We start from the raw sequence: 20,059 nt of genomic DNA, 5'->3' as shown, positions 1-20,059 counted from the left end.
TCTGCAATTTCATAGTTGAGTTCCTTCAAAACTCTTGGGTGAATCCCCTCTGGGCCTGGTGACGTACTACTGTTTAGTTTGGCAATTTGTTCCAAAACTACTTCTGCTGGCACCTCAAATTGAGCCAGTTCCTCCGAACTGGCACTAAAAACAATGACTCAGGTGGTGATTCCCACTCCCCACCCATAGCTTCTGCAGTGAAGCCTGCTGCAAATAATTATTTGTTGTCCTTAGCAAATTGCTGTTCACATTCCTTCCTGGCCTGCCTAATTGTACTTTAACACTTGACTTGCCAGAGTTCATGCTCTTTTCTATTTTCCTCAGTGGGATTTGACTTCCAGTTTTCTAAAGGATGCCTTTTTGCCCCAAACTGCCTGTTGTACTCTGTTTAGCCACTGGGGCATGTTCTGGTCCTCTTATTTGTGGTATACATTTAGTTTGAGCCTCTCATGTAGTGTTTTTAAATAGGCTCCATTCAGTTTGCAGGCATTTCACCTTTGTACCTAGTCCTTTTCATTTGCATTTTACTGACTTGTGCAGTTCCTCTTTTTGAAGTTAAATGCTACTGTAGGTAGGTTTGTTTTATATGTTACCCCATACAACGGTGTCGCGTTTAATTACATTATGGTCACTATTAACAAGTTGGTCAGCTATATTCACCTCTGGGACCAGATCCTGTGCTCCACTTATGACCCAAATCAAGAATTGCCTCTCCCCCTGTGGGTTCCAGGACTAGCTGCTCCAAGAAGCTGTCATTAACATGGTCTAGATCTTTTATCTCTGTATCCAGTCTTGAGGTGACATGTTCCCAGTCCATAGGGGAAATCCCTGAGTATTATTGTTTTTCTGTTTTTGTAGCCTCTCTAATCTCCCTGAACATTTCACAATCACCAGCCTGTTCAGGTGTTCGGCAGTATATTCCTACTGCTCTACTCTTCTTGTTCAAGCATGGACTGTCTATCCATAGAAATTCATTTGTCATTTAACCCTATGTAGCACTCCTCCACCAGCGCACCCTCCTGTCATTCTGAGAGATTTTGTACAGCTAGTACCACGTCTCATGGATTTCCCTCATTGCACCAGGTTTCAGCAATGCCTATATAGCAATATGTTTCAGAGCGGTAGCCGTGTTATCAGCAAAAATAATGAGGAGTCCTTGTGGCACCTGAGAGACTAACAAATTTATTTGGGCACAAGCTTGAAGTGGGTTCTAACCTTAGTCTCTAAGGTGCCACAAGGACTCCTCGTTATTTATCAATAGCCTCATTTAATGTCAAGCTCTATCTTAATATTTAGACTGCTAGCATTTGTACAGTGTGTCAATAGTGAATTGCTTATCTTTACATTATATTTAAATGGACTCTTTTTTGGTTAACTGTCCCTCACTAGTGCCTACCTGTCTTTACCCTCTTTACTAAGAGAGAGTTCCCTTTTAATATATCCTCCCCTAAGGGATGTCTCTGTGCAAACCATGCATTCCTCTGCACCTGTCAGCTTTCCCCTAGCCCTTAGTTTAAAAACTCCTCTATGTCAACACCCCTCTTTTATACACCATTGGCTCATCCACGTATTGACACTCTAGTTCTGCCTAACTGGCTTTGCACATGGAACTGGAAGCATTTTAGAAAATGCTACCATAGAGGTTATGGACTTTACTCTTACGTGGAAGCCTGAATTTGGCCTCCAGGACCTCTCTCCTACCTCACTGGTACCTACATGTACCACAACCACTGGCTACTCCCAGCACTGCACATGTGTCATACATATAAAGGGAAGGGTAAACACCTTTAAAATCCCTCCTGGCCAGAGGAAAAACCCTTTCACCTGTAAAGGGTTAAGAAGCTAGGATAACTTTGCTGGCACCTGACCAAAATGACCAATGAGGAGACAAGATACTTTCAAAAGCTGGACGGAGGGAGAAACAAAGGGGGTGGGTGGCTTTTCCCGGCAACAGAACAGGAATGGAGTCTTAGAACTTAGTAAGTAATCTAGCTAGATATGCGTTAGAATCCGTTTGTTTAAATGCCTGAGAAAATAAGCTGTGCTGAATGGAATGGATATTCCTGTTTTTGTGTCTTTATGTAACTTGAGGTTTTGCCTAGAGGGATTCTCTATGTTTTGAATCTGATTACCCTGTAAGGTATTTACCATCCTGATTTTACAGAGGTGATTCTTTTACTTTTTCTTCTATTAAAATTCTTCTTCTAAGAACCTGATTGCTTTTTCATTGTTCTTAAGATCCAAGGGTTTGGGTCTGTGTTCACCTATGCAAATTGGTGAGGATTTTTATCAAGCCTTCCCCAGGAAAGGGGGTGTAGGGGTTTGGGAGGATTTTGGGGGGAAAGACATTTCCAAGCAGGCTCTTTCCCTGTTATATATTTGTTAGACGCTTGGTGGTGGCAGCGATAAAGTCCAAGGGAAAAAGGAAAATAGTTTGTACCTTGGGGAAGATTTAATCTGAGCTGGTAAAAATAAGCTTAGGGGGTTTTTCATGCAGGTCCCCACATCTGTACCCTAGAGTTCAGAGAGGGGAAGGAACCTTGACAACATGTCTGTCTAGATGTCTCGAGACCTGCAATCTTTGCACCCGGCACGCAATTCACAAGGTGGTTCTCCTGGTCATCACAAACCCAACTATCCTATATTTCTAATAATTAAATCCCCCATTACTATTACCTGTCTTCTTACTAAGTGGGGTTCCCTTCCCTGGGGGGGCATGTCCTCACCAACATCATGGGTCCCTAGAATGGTCCCAGCTCTGGGATCATTTCCTCCACTCCAACTTGATTCTCTCCTTCCCTGAGACTTTCATCCTTCTCAACAGCACAGGGGTGGCCACACCGGGGGTGGGACCTGCTCTAACAGGTCCCAGAAAGTCTTGTCTATGTACCTTGGGCTGCCTAAGCTTCTCCAGTTCATCCACTGGGGCCTCAGGAGCCGGCACTGTGTCTGAGGGCCTGGGGCTGCTTGCACCATGCACACATGCCACCTGCCCACAAGGCGGATAATTGTATCTGCTGCATTCAGTGTGATTACCTGGACAGCCTGCTCTCTGCTGCTGGACTTCTGCCTGCGTTACTTTTACTTGTGCCAGGTTTCTGGGGGGTGGTTTAGAGTACGTTTGTATCTGCCTCTTGCACTGCCTCTCTGCACTCCCTCACAGAACTCCTGTCTGCTAGCACCTCTTCTCTCTTAGGAGCTGGCTTTTTAATCTCCTGTGCTCCCCAGGTTACCTTCTCCCCCTTCTCAAGGGATCCTAAAAGGGTTACAGTTCAAAAGATAGCAGTGTAAGCGGGTGCAGACTCACCCAGCAGCGCCTCCTGCTGGTCATCTCAGGGAATTAGCGTCCAGCCTCCAGAGCGCCTCCTTCAGGCCAGTGTCTCGCTGCCCATGGCCCTTGTGTCCCTCCTGGACCCCAGTGCCCTTGTCTTGGGTACTGCCCCCTGGCAGTACCCCCACAGTTTGGAGTCTCCCCCTCCCAGGGAACCCCCACCCACCATCCCCACCTTGCCTCAGTCTTAAGCTACTGCCAGTCACCACTCAATCCCCACTCCCTGGGGCAGACTGCAGTATCAGCCACTCATCACAGGCGAGGGGATTTGGACCTGCTGCCTCTGCCTACCCATGGCTGCCCCTGCAACCCCAGTACCTAATAGACCTTCACCTGCCTCAGTTTCCCATCTGTAAAACAGGGACAATATGACCCTCCATTGCGAAGTGCTTTGAAATCTGCTGTTATAAAGCGCTATGTAGGAGTAGTATGAAACAGACAGTACTGTTGAAAATGTATTTATTTTTCTCCAAATGATCTCTCAGGCAATAAATAAAAACAAACATGTCAACTTTCTAAAAAAAACATATATATACATCTGACACACATACAGACATCTGTAGCAACAGGACCACTGTGAGTGAGGGGGCTGGACCCAGGAATTATTGCATTGCTCTCCAGATTTTATCCAAAGCTGCCTCCTTGCTGTGCCCTTGGAGAAGGATCTGTGGCCACCTTGGTCAGAGAGGGCAGCCCGCTGCACAGATTCTGTGCGATCATCAAAAGCAAGGATGCTCTCCTATGGTGGGCCACGGTATTTTGTTACTTAAAGTGCAGGACAAGAGATCAGTGGCCATTTGAGGAACCAGCACTAAAGCAAAAAACCCGCACCCATGTGTGTGCCCGGCCAGCAGTGAGACTGGGAGCATTGAGGCCAGGCCACCCATACCCAAATGGGCAGAGCACCATCCAGCACCACCAGCTGGAGCTGCCATCTTGTGGATGAAGTGTTAACCTGAGGTCCTGCTTGCTTTGGGCCCAAGCTCAGTGAAGACACCCCAGGAGCAGGAAGGGCCTGGTGATGGGAAGCCTCCTGGTGCCAGGTTGCACTGGAATTCACAATACCTGCTGTGATGCCAAGGGGCTACACCCATCCATCCCTCCCCCCCCACCCCCCACGGCACCAGCACCAAGCTCCACTTCTCGCTACACTCCCAGCCCTGCTCCAGAGGCCAGGACTAGGGAATCAGTAGCAGCATGGGCGCTGAGGGCAAGGTGCTCAACTCCACCACACTCCACATGGAAGAAATTTTGAAGACAGAGACCCAGTGACAAAACAGGCCTGGCTGCATTTGGTTTCTTGCTCTTGGAAAACACGGTCTTCAAACAAATCTGGGCATAGATTCCCTCCCTACAAACACTGAACTTCTTTGACCAGTTAATACAGTAGTAAAAAAAGGGCAGGTGATGGCAGTTTTGAACCTTACTCACAGGGAAGAGGTCACAGACTCCAGGGTGTATTTGCATTAAGAGTGGAATGATGTGAAATGCAGTGTTGCTCAATGCAGGCTGGTGAGCGTGCTCCATCTGTTAATTGATCAGATCACTGAGGCCTTGGCTTGGGGAGGAGTTACCAGTTTTGGTCTGGCACATATAAAGGGACACATTTTCCAAAACCCAAAGCTATGACTGCAAGACATTGGCACATGCAAAAGTAAAAGCAGCTGGCATGTACACATACCCAACGCTGGCTGGAACTCTGAGGTGAAGCTTAGCTGCCTCTGTTGAACATTTGAGCCAAACTACCTTCATTTAACAGCCTAGGGTATTCCTTTAATGGGTAATTTTAGCACATTCCAACCCAGGCTGAGTCAGGAGCCAAGGCGATGTTTAAGGGGGACTGAAAAGAAGAGAGAAACCCCTGCTCAGAACAGGTTGGTGGGGGCATTATTGAGATACCATTTTGGCAAACACGACTGCTTCCTTCTGCCACAAGCAGCCCACCACAGGGCAGGAGTCAGCTTGTCCAGCAGTATTTGGGTCTGGGGAACTGATGGTTCTCAGGGGTGCAGCGCTCTGGGGAGACAGTTCCCAACAGAACTAAGGCACAAATCCCATGGAGAAATAAACACCGCCAGGAAGGCAAGGGAAGATCTGTCTGCAGTGAAAAGTGTCTGACCCCCAGTGGCCAGAGTTGTCTACCGTCCCAGACACAGAAGAGGAAATTGTGCCATGAGCTGCGGTTGTGGTTTTTATTTCAATCTGCTGGGCTGGAAGCTTGGGGCTTGCTGCCATGGAGCCCAGGGGTTGTGTCTACACGGCACAACAAATAAAACCCAGACCTGGGGCAATGAGGCTCAGAGCTCCCAGGTTTCAGAGCCCAGGCTCTAGCCCAAGGCAGAATGTATACACAGCTGTTTGTAGCCCCTAGCCCAAGCCCGAGTCAGCTGACCCGAGCTCTGAGATTTGCTGCTGCAGGGTTCTGGGGTTTTTTGGGTAGTGTAGACGTACCTTGTTAGCTCCAGATCTCAGTGAAGTACATGGGAGTTGTGCCAAGGGGACCAGGATCTGCATGCAGCTAGAGCGAATCTAAGGACACTGACAAGGGGACAAAAAGCTAGTAACCACATTACCAGCAAATGCAGTCTCAGGCAGGATAGCGTCTTAGGACAGCTGGATTCATTACTGCCCATGAGTCTGGGTTTGGAGCAGGGCATTGCAGACTCATGGCTTGAAGTGATGGGTGCCCACTGACACCCAACTGCACTGTACATTCAGAGTGCAAAAGGCCTCCCTTGTCCACAGACAGGACAGTGACCCTGCCCTGCCACAGATGCCAAGATTGTTCCCTAATGGAGAAAGAACCCTGCTCTAGTGGATAAAAAGGCTATTCTGATTTGGGAAATAACATTTCTGGGGCAGCCAGAGCAGCACCCTACTGTCACTGATGCTTATGAACTACTGATTAGCATGCCATGGCCCCAGGCTTCCCAGCATGGCACTGTTCCCTTATATCCCCCGAGGATGGACCCCAAGCAAGCATCCAGGAGCCTCAGGACAGAGCACCCACCAGCTCATGCCAGGATATACACAGCGTTCCAGAGGAGCGTGGGGAGTGCAAAGCAGGTGTATAAGCATTGGCCACGCCCAAGTAAAGAAACCACCCTTTTCTGATGTAAGATCATTACTACAAGCAGGGCTAGGAAGGAGACAGGATACTACCTCTAGGAGCTACCCACTACGCACAAAGATTGTTCCTTGGACGGAAGAGTCCATGGCACAGTGACTGAGTGATCTGAACTCACTTGTGTACAGCCCGGAAACACACACGTTAATCCCTGTCCCGCAACACAGGAGACTGGTACAGCAGTCCTTGCAGGCATGGGATAAGAGGATTTGTTCTCTAGCTGCTTTGAGACCTGCATGCTGTTGTGCTCATAGTTAACACACAAACAGGTTATAGAATCACTGACAGCACAAAAGTTGCATTTCAGTACTCGGAGGAAATCACTGCAATAAATCTCCCGGGCTCAACTTTGTTTTTAGCAAGTCCATGTTTTAAAACCAGAAGTCTCCTGCCCAGGTTAAAAATATTTCTGCTGGGTGTTTGTTTTGGGGGATTTTATTAAAGAATTATTAGGGAAAAAAATCAAAACCAGGCACTTTGGGAAATTGTAATTTTCTTCCCCAAACAAAACTGGTCAGACACATTGTCAGGATTTGTGGAATTCACAACTTCAAGCCTTGCTGCTTAAAAACAAAAAAAAAAAACAATGAGGTAAGGAGTTTCTCCGTGAAAACAAGGACCCCCATAGGCAGCTCAAAGCCAGCGGCAGACCAGCCGTTATTGCTCGGTGTCGAGGGGAGAGTGGCAGGGCTGGCCAGCGAGGCCAGTCAGTTATTGCAGTCTCGTGGCTGGCAGCGGCTGTGAGGTCAGCATCCCTCCTGCTGGAGGTGCTGCCCCAGTGCTGTAGTTAGTGCCATGTGCTAACAGCTGGGCGAGGTGGTGATGGGGCTGTGCAGGTAGGGGAGGCTGCTGGGGGTCGTGTGCACCCCCATGGAGACCGGGAAGCTGAACACAAACTGGGAGGTTGGCGTGGAGGAGGCCTTGCCCCGCTCTCTCAGCGGCCCCGGGGGGCTGGCAGCCTCGGCAGCACAGGACGTGGCCAGCACTTGGGACTCAAACTGCAGCAGCTGCCCCATGAAACTGAAGTTGGGGGAGATGATGCTTCTGCGCTGTTTGACAAACTCAAACGCCTCCTCTAGCTTCACGCGCTTCTTCATCATCAGGTAGGCCAAGCAGATGGTGGCAGAGCGGGAGATGCCAGCCTGGCAATGCACCAGTACCCGGCCATGGCAGTCCTTCACCGAGTCTGGGGGCAGAAGGGAGGGAGTTGTGAATAGCTCACCCCGCTCACATGGACAGCTTGAGAGCACCCCCTGCTGACAAAGAGCCACTGGCACAAGAGACAGGAGTTGTCAACAGACGAGGCCACATCTGTAGGGAACAGCAGCCACAGCCCTGAAGCCCAGGTGATGGGGGAGCAGGGTCAGAAGCTCCAGACAGCTGCTTGCCATTAGGTACCTCTGAGCACCCATGGCACCCCTGCCTTCCACTGGGGCAGTGGGTGCTCACCCCTCTGGAAAGCAGGCCCCAGAGCTGGCCCACAGCAGGCACCCAAAGTGAGTGGGTGCTTTAAGGGGACCTTTCCAAACCAGTGTTTAACAGACAGGGGGCCTGCCCCACTACTGGGTCACAGGAAGGTTCTAGATGGGGCACTGGGCCCTAGGAAGATGCACACTTCTCCTAGCCCAGAGGGGAAGCCCCTTGGGTGAGAGAGTAAGCCAGCCCTCCTCCACCCCAGTATCTGTCCTCCCCCACGCCCACCACACAGCTCCCACGCTTAGCCAGCAGAGCACACATACCTATATACTCTATTGCTTCCATGAACCAGGAGCTGATGTCAGCCTTGTGGTTATCCTCCACTGGGATGCACTTGTACTGATAGTGTCCTTCGAAGTGATTGGGACAGTCTGACGAGACGTTCAAGAGGGCCGTGATGCCCAGCGTGTCCAGCATGTCCCTCCGGGCTGCGTGATACGCACTGCCAAGGTAGAGGAAGGGAAGGATTTCCACTGGGCCTCCCTGTTTCCGGAGAGAGCAACACAAAGGTCACTGTCAGTGGGGAACATCGCTGGGAGGCCAGGGGAGAATGTCATGCACAGAAGAGGGAGGAGGCTGGGACCAGCTACCAGCAAAAGCCAGCAAGTCCTGCATCTGCAAGAGTGATGCAGGATTCAGGGATCATTCGTTTGAATGGCCTACTCAGGGCCCCTTGAAGGGGCCTGATTCCCAGGGTCTCATGCCAGGCCACTAAGAACAGAGACATGCAAAATCATTCCATGCTTCTGGAAATGTAGGCTCTGGTGCCCAGTGAGCAAATAAAACCCTCCAGCTCTGGTGCGAATCTCAAGCGTCTCCACCGAAGCCAGAGTCACTCTTGATTCAGGCCCATGTAACAGCAGACTGCAGCTCCAGCTCGGCAGGCTGCACACAGCCATGACAGACCAGTCCCCAGAGCCCAGAGCGGCACTCATTACAGCAGGCCTTCCCAAATGGGTTACCTGCACAACCCTGTTGGAATGGACTATTTCCACCCAGGACCTCAGACAGCACGGGGGACACCCTTTGAAAGAGCAAGATGCTGTCCTGCACACAGCATGACCTTGCACGCACTGTCCATGTCAGGTTATGCCATGTGGCTCACAAGTGATGAGCCAGGAGACGTGGTGGCTTGGGCTCTTGTAGAGACCCCCACCCCTGACGCTCAGGGTGGTACACATTTCATGGCATGTGGGAAAACTCTAAACACTGGGACCAAGGTCAGTGTGCATGGTGCTCAGAGCAGGGCTGAAGGATGGGGAAGCTACCTGATCATGCAGGGGGGTCCCGCAGGAGCTGCACCCCAGTTCGATCGGCTCTGTGCTGGCTGGTGGAGAAATGCTGCTCAGGGATTTCGTTTTTGCACAGAATTCTGGGTACTCTGAATAAAACCTCTCGTAGCCTCCTGCAATTAAAGAGACAGGCATGAAGGCTCTGGAAAAGCAATTTCATTAGACAAATCTGTCTACAGGAGGCAGCCTGCATTCCCTGCCAACTACAGAGCCTAAGGGCTGACAATGCAGAGACCTGGCAACTCTACATTTGCCACTAGATGTCACTACTGCAAGGAAACGGCTCCAGGGGATGGTGTCAGTCATTTCTAGTCTCCATCTCCTAGTCGTGCTCTCAGGGCAATGCTGCCAGTGCACAGGGGAGGGGAGAGGTCGCCTAGGACGGCTAGACTACCCGAGGGACAGCGCTCCCCCTGGAGTACACGGCACCTCACCTTAAGGAGCATCTGAGCTCTCAAGGGGCTATGCTCTGCCCCTCCTCTGGGCTCCCACGGAGGCATGAGCAGCTCCAAGAAAACCAACACAAGAGCATTGCAGCAGCTCAGCACTTTCCAGGATTGGGCCATTGGCTCCCAACGTCCCTGCTCAGGGCTAGCTTTCCCCCAGCCCCCGGGTGGCCCTTGTGAGCAGCACACACAGCATCTCACTTGAAATCCAGCAACCAAGGGGTGGGGTGGGCGAGCACTGTCTCAGCAATACACTTCTGCTCTCCGTGACTGTGTGTTTCCATCACCCAGCAGTCCCTCATCCCAGCTGAGGAGAGACCCCCCCGTGTCTTCCTGTCGTCACACAGCATACCTACCCCCTCCCTGCAAGGAAGTTACAGAATAACCACCACGCTGGCAAAATCCAGCCCCGTGTCAGCATTTCTATAACTCAAGTAAACAGAAGCACCATCCTGGTACCCATGCTGGGCTCAGACCATGTCCTCATGGGGGATCAGCCTTCCAGCCACCATTGCAAGCCTCCAGTGCACACAGGAAAGTTGCCATTTACACTGGTTGAGTGCTGTCCCCTCCCCTACCCTGGAGGGGCAGAGATCATTGGTCCTCTCCTGATCTCCTTACACTAGTGGCTGGTATCAGGGTAACCCCCAGTACAGAATCGGTCTTGGATTATTTCATTTTGTGGGTTGCAGCACCATGGCAAGCCAACGCTTATCTGCTCCCACTGAGGTCAGTGGCACAGGACGTGGCTCCATGCGAGTGTGGGTTCATGCACTCAAAGGGCAACATTGCCAGGGACTCACAAGACTGCCCTTGCCATGCACAGAGCATGAGAAGACACACGCCCACGAGCCTGGCTGCAGGAAGGGCCCCAGACTGCCATTACATGCCAGACAGTTCCCTGCAGCAGAGCTGTGTCCGAGCCACAGCTGTGCACGGACTCCTTTCTGAGCCGCAGACCCTGCCAATGCCATCATTCACACCCTCGGCACAAGCCTGGCCACCAGGATCTGCCCCCCGACACAAAGATCCCACACGGGGCAGAATTCTGATCTGACCCCAGTGGCTCCACTGCACTTCCCATGGCTACAGCAGCGGAATACCAGGGAGGGACCCGAACCAGATGTCAGCCAACCGTGCGTCACAACCTCCGCTCTCAAGGGATGCTTTCGGCAGGCGTGCAATCGATATGGCAGAGGTTCTGTATCGGTGGAGCATGACCCCAACCCTTCCAAGGGGTGTCACCAGCAGACTCCAACTGTGTTTGAAAGAGGGTCACACCGCTGGGGCTATGAGGTCAGTGCGGGGCGGAGAATCTCTGGCATAGGGCATTAGTAGCTGACTGTGGCCCCGGCAGTAGCCTATCTAGCCCTCCCCACCAATGACAGTTGGGGAAGGGGTGGGGCAGACTCAGTGCTCATTTATCAATCGTCACTCTTAATCACTCACACTAGGGCAGTCTCCAGAGATTCCAGTAGTGCTACGTGCGGTACGTACACATAAATACAGCCCCTGCCTCATCGAGCTGACAGATCCAGATTTCACATCTCGTCTATAATTTTATTTTGCTTAAAGAAATTTGCCCAAATGCAAGTATAGCTCTGGAAGTGGTTAGGAGCAAACTAGCTCCTTCACTCTCTCAGGGGTGCTAGAATCTCCTTCCCAAGGCTGCTCTGTCTTCAGGCTGAAAAATCCTCTTGATCAGTTAAGTATCTTTTAGCTTGGAAGGGGAGGGGGAAAGCAAGATTTTGTCAGAGTAGATAATAGGAGACTGTCCTGCCATCCTTATCTGCGAGAGTTCCCAAAAAGAAAACAACCTTGCAAAGGCAACTGTTCTGAGTTGTTTATACCAAGGGGAAAAAACCTGACAATTTTGATGGGCAAAGAAAAACAAAAACAAAAACATAACATCTTCAAAGGCACCATACTCCAGAGACTGAAAAGCCAGCTGGACAGAGCCGGAGTAAAACAGTTGAGTGCTAGCTCAAGTGATAATGGAGAGCAGGAAACAGGTTAGTGCCAGCTTTCAAAATTAAACTGGGGGGGCCATGACAGGGTAGCTTCTGTCACACTGTCTAAAGGAGGTGACATTTGCAATGTCCGAGACTTCTCTTTTCAAGCTACATTGGCCTGCTACCCTATCTTCCCATTTACACTGATCACTAGTTCCATCTGTTTGGAAAGAGGACCACATTGGAGTTAAGATTTTTACCCTCTCCACCCCCAAGTCCAAAATATCACTTGAAAGTACGAAATCAAATGAACTCACAACCCTGTGCTGAGCATCAGATCTAACAAGAGTTATATGACTGACTGGGGGGTGGTGGGGAGAGAGAAATCAGACTGTTTACCTTGTATCTCATGCTATAATTTACACTTGTGTGGAGCAACTGAAATTCACCTTGTGTAGTCACTTATATCTATGCAAGTTAGGTTTTGCTAGCAGATCGGTATGGTTTTAGATGGTGGGGGGAATCAGATGCTTATTGTCATCAAGAAGCTCTGGATCTATGCTGTTCTACCTCATCACAAGTCGTCTTCTTTCCCTTTCCCCACACTGCAGTCCTCTCTGCTCAAAGGAGCTTTTTAAAAATTAACTCTTGGCCCAGTTCCCCCATGCCTTACAGTTTATGGAATCAGACAGACAATGCTTATCCCTGTGATTAAGGGTTTGCTGTATCACATTTACAGATATTAAAAAAGAAAACCCACACGAACACAGATCTGATGATGCTGTGGAAACAGCTTGTTGGTTTTCATAATTGTCCATGTGACAGTCAATCACAGATGGCTTCATATTTTCCTACTAACAGACAAAACAGAGCTGTTATTGATTGGCTCTCTAGTGCAGGGACTCAAATGTCATCTGTTTACCTCCAGGGATATTTCTCTCTTTTAAAGACTAATGATCTTTGAGTCCTTGTAAATGTTGACCTCTGTTTAAAAATCCATATTGTGCATGTAACTAAGCTGTTTTATCATCACTGCAGGAATCTAGCCACAGTAGGGCTCTGTCTACACTACGTACCTTTTAGCGACATAGCTATGCCACTAAAAGGTGTGCAGTGTAGCTGCTCTCTGTCAGCAGGAGAGCTCTCCTGCCAACAAAAAATCCCCCCCCCCCCCCCCAATGAGCGGCATTAGGAGCACTCTCCTGCCGACAAACCGCTGTTCACAGCAGCGCTTTTTGTTGGTAAAAAGCTTTTGTCGCTTGGGGTGGGTGTTTCTAAGTTTTACTGATGGAAGTCCAGTGTCCACAAAGCCTAAGGCCTATGGTAGTTGCTGAAATCTTAATCCACAGACATGTTTCATCCCAGCCAGACTACTGCAGTTCCGGGTTTGCAGGCCTCGCAATTACTGTTCCTTGGTGGCAACTTCTATAAAACCCAGCAGACTGATTACTTGGCCTACATTTCGCCTTCCAGCATCCTGCCCCATATTAGAAGGGCATTCACTGAAATACAGTGCCCGGTAGATTTCCAGTATGCTTAGTTGTCAGGTCTCTCAGGCCTCTGAGGAGATTAACACATCACATCCTCATGTACCCTTATTTCTCTAGATCCCAGGTTCTGCCTGTTTCTCATTGCCTTTGAGGTGTGACTCTGTAGCATGACCAGCAGCAAAAAAGAATTGCAAGAAGAAGATGGAAGAGCATCCACTGTCCAACAGCCACCGCACAACAGGGGAGCTGGCAGCTGCTGCCTTCCTAGAAACACTCATGCTCTGGAAGGAATAACAGAAAAGGGTAGGATGACAATTCAATGTGAGCTGGTGGGGGTGTTACACAACACCTTCTCTTTACAGCTGCTAGACTCCCACGTGAGATTACCTTTTGCCGGAATTCTGGTTTCTCTTCTTGTTTAATACCTATGAACAGTTTTCATGTTTTAGGACTATTTTAATTAAGTCTCTAGGGCTTGGATCTTGAAGCCATCACACCCAGGGAAAACTCCCACAGATACTGGTGCTGTGTGTGTGACTCAGAGGACAGAGCTGAACAACCATAGCATCAGGCCACAGGTTGTTCCCCACCATCAGCTTCCAGATGGCACCTCTGTCTTCCAGGCAGGAACGGGCAGGCCCAGCGTGAAATCCGGGCCCCACTGACATCAAAGGGTGTTTTGCCATTGACTGCAATGACTCATTCATTGATTCATTCATTCATGCAATGAGATTCAGCTCTCAGTCACTCCAGCCTAAATGAAGCTGGACAGCAATGAAGTACTCAGAATCTGGCCCTAAAGCCATGTTAATTGTGAGCTGTGTGTCTTGGCTGTGCAATTCTTTATGTCGTCCATCCCCAATAAAGGTTGTGATTTAGTTCTAAAGTTTGATTGCACTGGTAAAAAAACTGAACTGGAAATTTGCATTGACTGTGTGTACCTAGTGGGACAGGCCCAGCTTCAGCAAAGCACTCAAACAGGTTGCGCTTAAATTCCTCCCTGTTCACCCCCTCCTGAAGTCAACGGGATTTTTTTGCAGGATCAAGGCCAGAGAGAAAGGATACCTCCCCCTCCACACACACAATTTGCTGCCTGATTTAACAATCTGATGCTAACATTTCACTCCATCCGGAGGTTCTGCTGCTCGTATTATTGAATGATGTTTCCTTAACCCTTTTTCTTGAGAGGCAGCCTGTGTATTAAAACACTGCACTCCATGACAGACAGAACCCCAAGGCGGGATTACAAGTAATACAAAGTCGCTGGTCTAGAAGAATGTCATAGCTTTGATTACAGCAACTGTAGGCAGGCAGGGTGGTCTAGGGAAAGGTCTGTGGAGCTGCAGGTTCTTGGGTCTTAATTGTGATTTAGCCACTGCGTCACTGTGTGTTTGGGAAGACATTCGGATCTCCTTGTACTCCACTTAACCCAGCTGCACAACTGCTTTAAAGCCTGGTTTTACTCTACAGCGGATACGACAGGTCAGCTCACCTGACTCCCATTAGTCGAACAGTAACCCCATGCACAACTTAAAAAAAAAAAAAAAGACAGATTACAGTGAATTTAACATAACAGATGGGGGTCTGATATTGCTCCCATTGACTTCATTAGGAGAAAGTTTACTCCCACCCCCATGTCTCAAGTGCCATACAAACACCCTTAGGTGTAACAGGTCTTTCTTGTGAAAAAGCTTTGAGATTTTACATATAATCTAAGACTGGAGAACCAAAGGGTCAAGTTTTACAGGAAGGAATAATTCATAGTCAAACAAGTGACAAGAAACCAAGTCGGGCCCAACTTTTTTTTAAAATGTAAAAGTGAATCTAGTCAGCCATGGTATTGAAACAAGCCAGCATTTCCCGTTTGCAAAAAGACCAAACACATTTATACTAGGTCCCATTGCTTTGTAAGTGTTTAGTCTTAAAAACAGCCGGCGCTTTTCTACTGTGCCTAGCACAACGTAAATGTCAAATATGGCTAACCAATCTGTTAACGGACTCACCATCATCTAATGGCACACACAGATCCCTATGTAAAACCAACAGATTCAAACTTGCTAGCTGAAAGACAAAAATGTAATTCCACTGGGGGCTCACATTACCCAAACACACACAGAAGTAGAAAAATTTATTTAAAAAAATTGGTCATTACTGTCTGCTTTTAAAATAGTGACTATTGGAGGCAGATGGTTTATAAAAAAATAAAATAAAAAATAATCAGCAGCTGATCAATCTCTGGAACTGGGTGGTCCTTCTACTACAGTGAACCACACTTCAGATGACTTTTGCTCAAGCAAAATCTGCCTTCAGCAACCCAGCCACACCAGCATCCCAATGTGGACACTTTTTTTTAAAAAACGTTTCATTTGATTCAAATTAGTTCCATCTACCCAGTCTAAAAATCTGCGTAGTTCTGTCATTACCAATCCATCTCCCACTGATCTCAGTCTGCTTTAAAGTCGGACATAGCTGAAGAGCACCAGAGAAACAGACTATATTCTAAATATCAAGCTTGATGGAGAACAACATTCCTGAAATATTAAAAACGTGCATGTGGATCCCATCTGAGTTTATCCTAAAACTCGTGCTTGGCCTGTAAGAGACCCTTTGGATCTCAGTGTCAAGGCTATACTCTGAAATATAAGGTAGTAGGTCAGGTGTCAGCAGTGGCCGTGTCAGTCTGTATCTGCAAAAAGAACAGGAGGACTTGTGGCACCTTAGAGACTAACCCATTTATTTGAGCATCAGCTCTCGTGAGCTACAGCTCACTTCATCGGCTGCATACAGTGGAAAATACAGTGGGGAGATTTTATAAAATCCACTGCATGCATCCAATGAAGTGAGCTGTAGCTCATGAAAGCTTATGCTCAAATAAATGGGTTAGTCTCTAAGGTGCCACAAGTCCTCCTGTTCTTTTTGTAGTAGTTCAGTTAAGCTGACACAGAGAATTGACTGATGATAGCATTGTTCTTATCATTAAACCCTGTTAGCAAAATCAGCACACCCCCAGTCTGACTGCAAAACTCTAGACAAAAAAGACATACAGGGACACCAGAACCCTTCAAGAAGGGTTGTTTGGTTTTTTTTTTTTTAATTACATTATTGCTTTATCCTAAAAACACCACAGAAAGACAAGTGGAGAAAATGACATCCTCCTTGCGCTCAGACAATTTTCTTTTGTCCTGAGACCACCACATTATTCCAGGCAGTTACGAACGTGAACACGGTTTTATACAGGAATAAAGCAGAGTTCCCTTCAAGAAAGCACATTCCAGCTGCCACACCACCGCACCCGACCGCAAACAGAAGCGAATTTGGCTGCGCACTTCTAGATCCCGTTTGATCTTTGTCACAAACACTCAGCTCCGGTGGTTCCGCCTCCCCCTGTAAAATGTTAACAAGGGTGGGCGGGGGGGGGTGTGTGTGTGTGAGAAAACCAGGAAACCAAACCTAAAAAAATCCTGCAACTCGCCTTCGCGGTTCAAGCAAAGGTCACCAGTAGCATTTCCCCAACAGCTGGCCGGTCAGACGGGCAGGAACCAACTGGAGCAGACAATAAACCCGCTGTCCGCGGGCCCACCCTCAGCCACAGGCGTGCTGAGGAGGCAGCCTCCAGCTCCCAAAGGGGTAGGAAGGCGGCGGCGGCGGGTCCTTTGATTCCCCCCCCCCCCCCCCCGGTCTGCAGGCTGGCTGGGAGGGCGAAAGAATGAATGGAATGTGCCCGTGTGAACGGAAGAAAGGAAAGGCAGGATCCGCCCCGCACGACACCCGGAGCAGCCGCCAGCTCCCAGCCCCCGCGCAGCCCCGCTCCCGTCCGCCCCCCGCGAAGCCTGCTCGGGCGGGGGCTGCCAGGCAGAGCGGCCCCTTTGCACCGACGTGCGCAGGCCCCGGGCGAGGCCAGCAGCACAGTCCGCCCGCGGGGGCCGTGCCAGGCCGGGCGCCAGCCCGGTCCGCCCCCCGCACGCGATCACCGATCAGCGAGCCAGAGACCACAGCGGGACCCTGCTCGCCAGCCCCGCAGCCGACGAATACAGCACTGCCCATGGGTCACACTCAGCCCCCTGCGAGCACGGCCCCCCCTCACCCCGACTCCCCCAGCCCCCCCCGCTGCACGGGGCTCCACCCCCAGCCCTCACCCCGACTCCCCCAGCCCCCCCCCGCTGCACGGGGCTCCACCCCCAGCCCTCACCCCGACTCCCCCAGCCCCCCCCCCGCTGCACGGGGCTCCACCCCCAGCCCCCCCACCTCCATACACGGAGCTCCACACCCCCCCCCCACGCACCCCCAACACCTCCATGCACGGAGCTCCACACCCCCCCCCGACTCCCGCCCCGCTGTACAGGGCTCCACACCCCCCCCGACTCCCCCCGTTGCACGGGGCTCCACCCCCAGCCCCCCCCCACCTCCATACACGGAGCTCCACACCCCCCCCCACGCACCCCCAACACCTCCATGCACGGAGCTCCACACCCCCCCCCCCCGACTCCCGCCCCGCTGTACAGGGCTCCACACCCCCCCCCGACTCCCCCCGTTGCACGGGGCTCCACCCCCAGCCCCCCCACACCTCCATACACGGAGCTCCACACACACCCCCCCACGCACCCCCAACACCTCCATGCACGGAGCTCCACACCCCCCCCGACTCCCCCCCCGCTGTACAGGGCTCCACACCCACCCCACCCCCCGACTCCCCCCGTTGCACGGGGCTCCACCCGCAGCCCCCCCCCACACCTCCATACACGGGGCTCCACACCCTCCCCGCACCCCCAGCCCCCCAGGCACGGGGCTCCGCTCCCAGCCCGGTCGCACCTTTGAGCAGGCGGATGTCGGCGCGCGCCGTGTCGCGGCGCAGCGCCCGCACCACCAGCCAGACGGTGCTGTCCTCCCGCAGGCTCTCGGCGCGGGCGCTGCGCTCGTCGTAGACCACCACGGCGGGGAAGAGGCCGGCGCGCAGGCGGGCGCGCACCTCGCCCTCGGCCGGCAGGATCTGCTCCAGGCTGACGGCGCCCTTGGCGCGGCGCCGCACGATGCTGTTGCAGCGCACGCTGAGCGCGCCGCGGATGTGGCCGGCGCCGTGGGCCAGGAAGGGCCGGCAGTCCAGCAGCAGCAGCGGCGGGCAGCGCCCGGGGCCCGCCTCGCGCCGCAGCAGCCGCCGCAGCGCGCTGCCCTCCACCTCGCGCAGCTCCCCCATGGCGCGCGGGCGGGCAGCGGGGCCGCGCAGCCGGGAGCCCTCGCGGAGGCGCTCGGGCCCGGCCCTTTACAGCGCCCGGCCCCGCCCCGCCGCCGCGCGCCGGCCGCTGAATGGAGCGCGGGGCCCGCCCGCCCCGCGTCACCGCCATTCACAAAACCCGGCGAGGCGGGGCGGAGGGGGCGGCGCGGCTCCGGCTGGTGAATGGGGCTGCGGGGGGATGGGCGGGCGCCGTGCGAGGCTGCTGTCCCCGGGGGCGCGGGGCACGGCTCCTCTGCTGGGGGCCCTCGGGGCCGGCTCCTCTGCTGGGGACCCACAGGGCCAGGGGCCGGCTCCTCTGCTGGGGGCCCATAGGGCCAGGGGCCTCTGCTCTGCTGGGGGTCCTCGGGGCACGGCTCCTCTGTTGGGGGCCCACAGGGCCGGCTCCTCTGCTGGGGGCCCATAGGGCCCACAGGGCCGGCTCCTCTGCTGGGGGCCCATAGGGCCCACAGGGCCGGCTCCTCTGCTGGGGGCCCATAGGGCCCACAGGGCCGGCTCCTCTGCTGGGGGCCCATAGGGCCAGGGGCCGGCTCCTCTGCTGGGGGTCCTCGGGGCACAGCTCCTCTGCTGGGGGCCCATAGGGCCAGGGGTCTCTCCTCTGCTGGGGGTCCTCGGGGCCGGCTCCTCTGCTGGGGAACCATAGGGCCAGGGGCCGGCTCCTCTGCTGGGGGCCCACAGGGCCAGGGGCCTGTGCAGGGGTCTGTAGTAGGGGCAAGCCTGTGGGGCACAGCTAGTGTGATGAGCACCGTGTGAGTGAGTGAGTGAGTGGGTGGGAAAAGGGCAGACACATGAGCTGCAGAACACCCCCTCCACGCCAGGCAGCCCCATGTGTCGAGTCCCACGTGTAAGCTTCCCTACCTACCTAGCCCTTCAGCAGGGATCACCTCCCGTACAAGGCCAAGCGGGCTGAAAACCTACTCCCTTCCCCACGGAGGATGCACCATCCCTGTTTGTTTTTCTTGAAATAGCTCTCCTTCTGCATAATGCTTCACTATCCCATACATCGCAGCTGAGTAGGCCAGCATCATCCTTGCCTTTTGCCACAGATGTCCCTATTTATAGCTTTCTGCTGTTGGCAGGTCTGCAGTGCTGGGGGGAGGGGAAGATGTTTTCCTCCCCAATCATTCAGCCCCCACATTGCCCGAGGAGCTGGCATGAATTGCACCATAGTGACCCTGAAAGGAGTGATTTGGGTATCATTTTTTTAAAAGCAATGGATGCTAAGAGATCCTTTGCATGGCTGGGCTTTTATTTTTAATGTGAGAGTGGATGGGGAATTTCATTTGGAACAAGACTGTCATAGGAACTCTCCCCCTGACATTGCTTGTAATGCCATGGATGAATGATGTCAGCTTAACCTAGAAGGAAGCCTAAACTGTGGGATTTAGTGATTTTCTTTTTTTTTTTTTGAAAAGGACAAAAAGCTGTATTCTGGCATCCTTCCTCATACCCATGTGACTGGGATCCTGGCAACAACTAGGCTTCCACTTCCATGCCCCTTCTGTGGGGAAATGATTATTTCAAACAAATAAACCAGTGGACCGAGTCTGTGAGCATTCCACACACATACTGAAATGCATCTGGCAGGTCTGTGTTTTTTCTTGCTATTACCAAAATCAGATTAATAAAATATCAGTGACTGCCAATATGTTCTTAGGAGTTCAACAGCTTTTCAGGAGGAAAAAAGAGAAACACTTAAGGTTTTGTTTGAGAATGAA

General features: G+C 51.8%; 1 protein-coding gene across 1 annotated transcript; it reads right to left on the bottom strand.

Annotated features, from left to right (window-relative positions):
- Positions 1-4,458: 4,458 nt before the first annotated feature.
- DUSP4 (dual specificity phosphatase 4) lies at positions 4,459-18,305 on the bottom strand. Its single transcript, XM_074950253.1, has 4 exons — positions 17,924-18,305; positions 9,203-9,339; positions 8,198-8,417; positions 4,459-7,644 (listed from the first exon to the last, which is right to left on the bottom strand). The coding sequence occupies exons 1-4, from the start codon at positions 18,303-18,305 to the stop codon at positions 7,259-7,261; spliced, it is 1,125 nt and encodes a 374-aa protein (XP_074806354.1). The 3' UTR covers positions 4,459-7,258.
- Positions 18,306-20,059: the final 1,754 nt, after the last annotated feature.

The sequence above is a fragment of the Natator depressus genome, chromosome 4, assembly GCF_965152275.1.
Source record: "Natator depressus isolate rNatDep1 chromosome 4, rNatDep2.hap1, whole genome shotgun sequence".
In the NCBI taxonomy this organism is placed as follows: Eukaryota; Metazoa; Chordata; order Testudines; family Cheloniidae; genus Natator; species Natator depressus.
The sequence above is the reverse complement of the archived record's forward strand: the minus strand, read 5'-3'. Positions and strand labels throughout refer to the sequence as shown.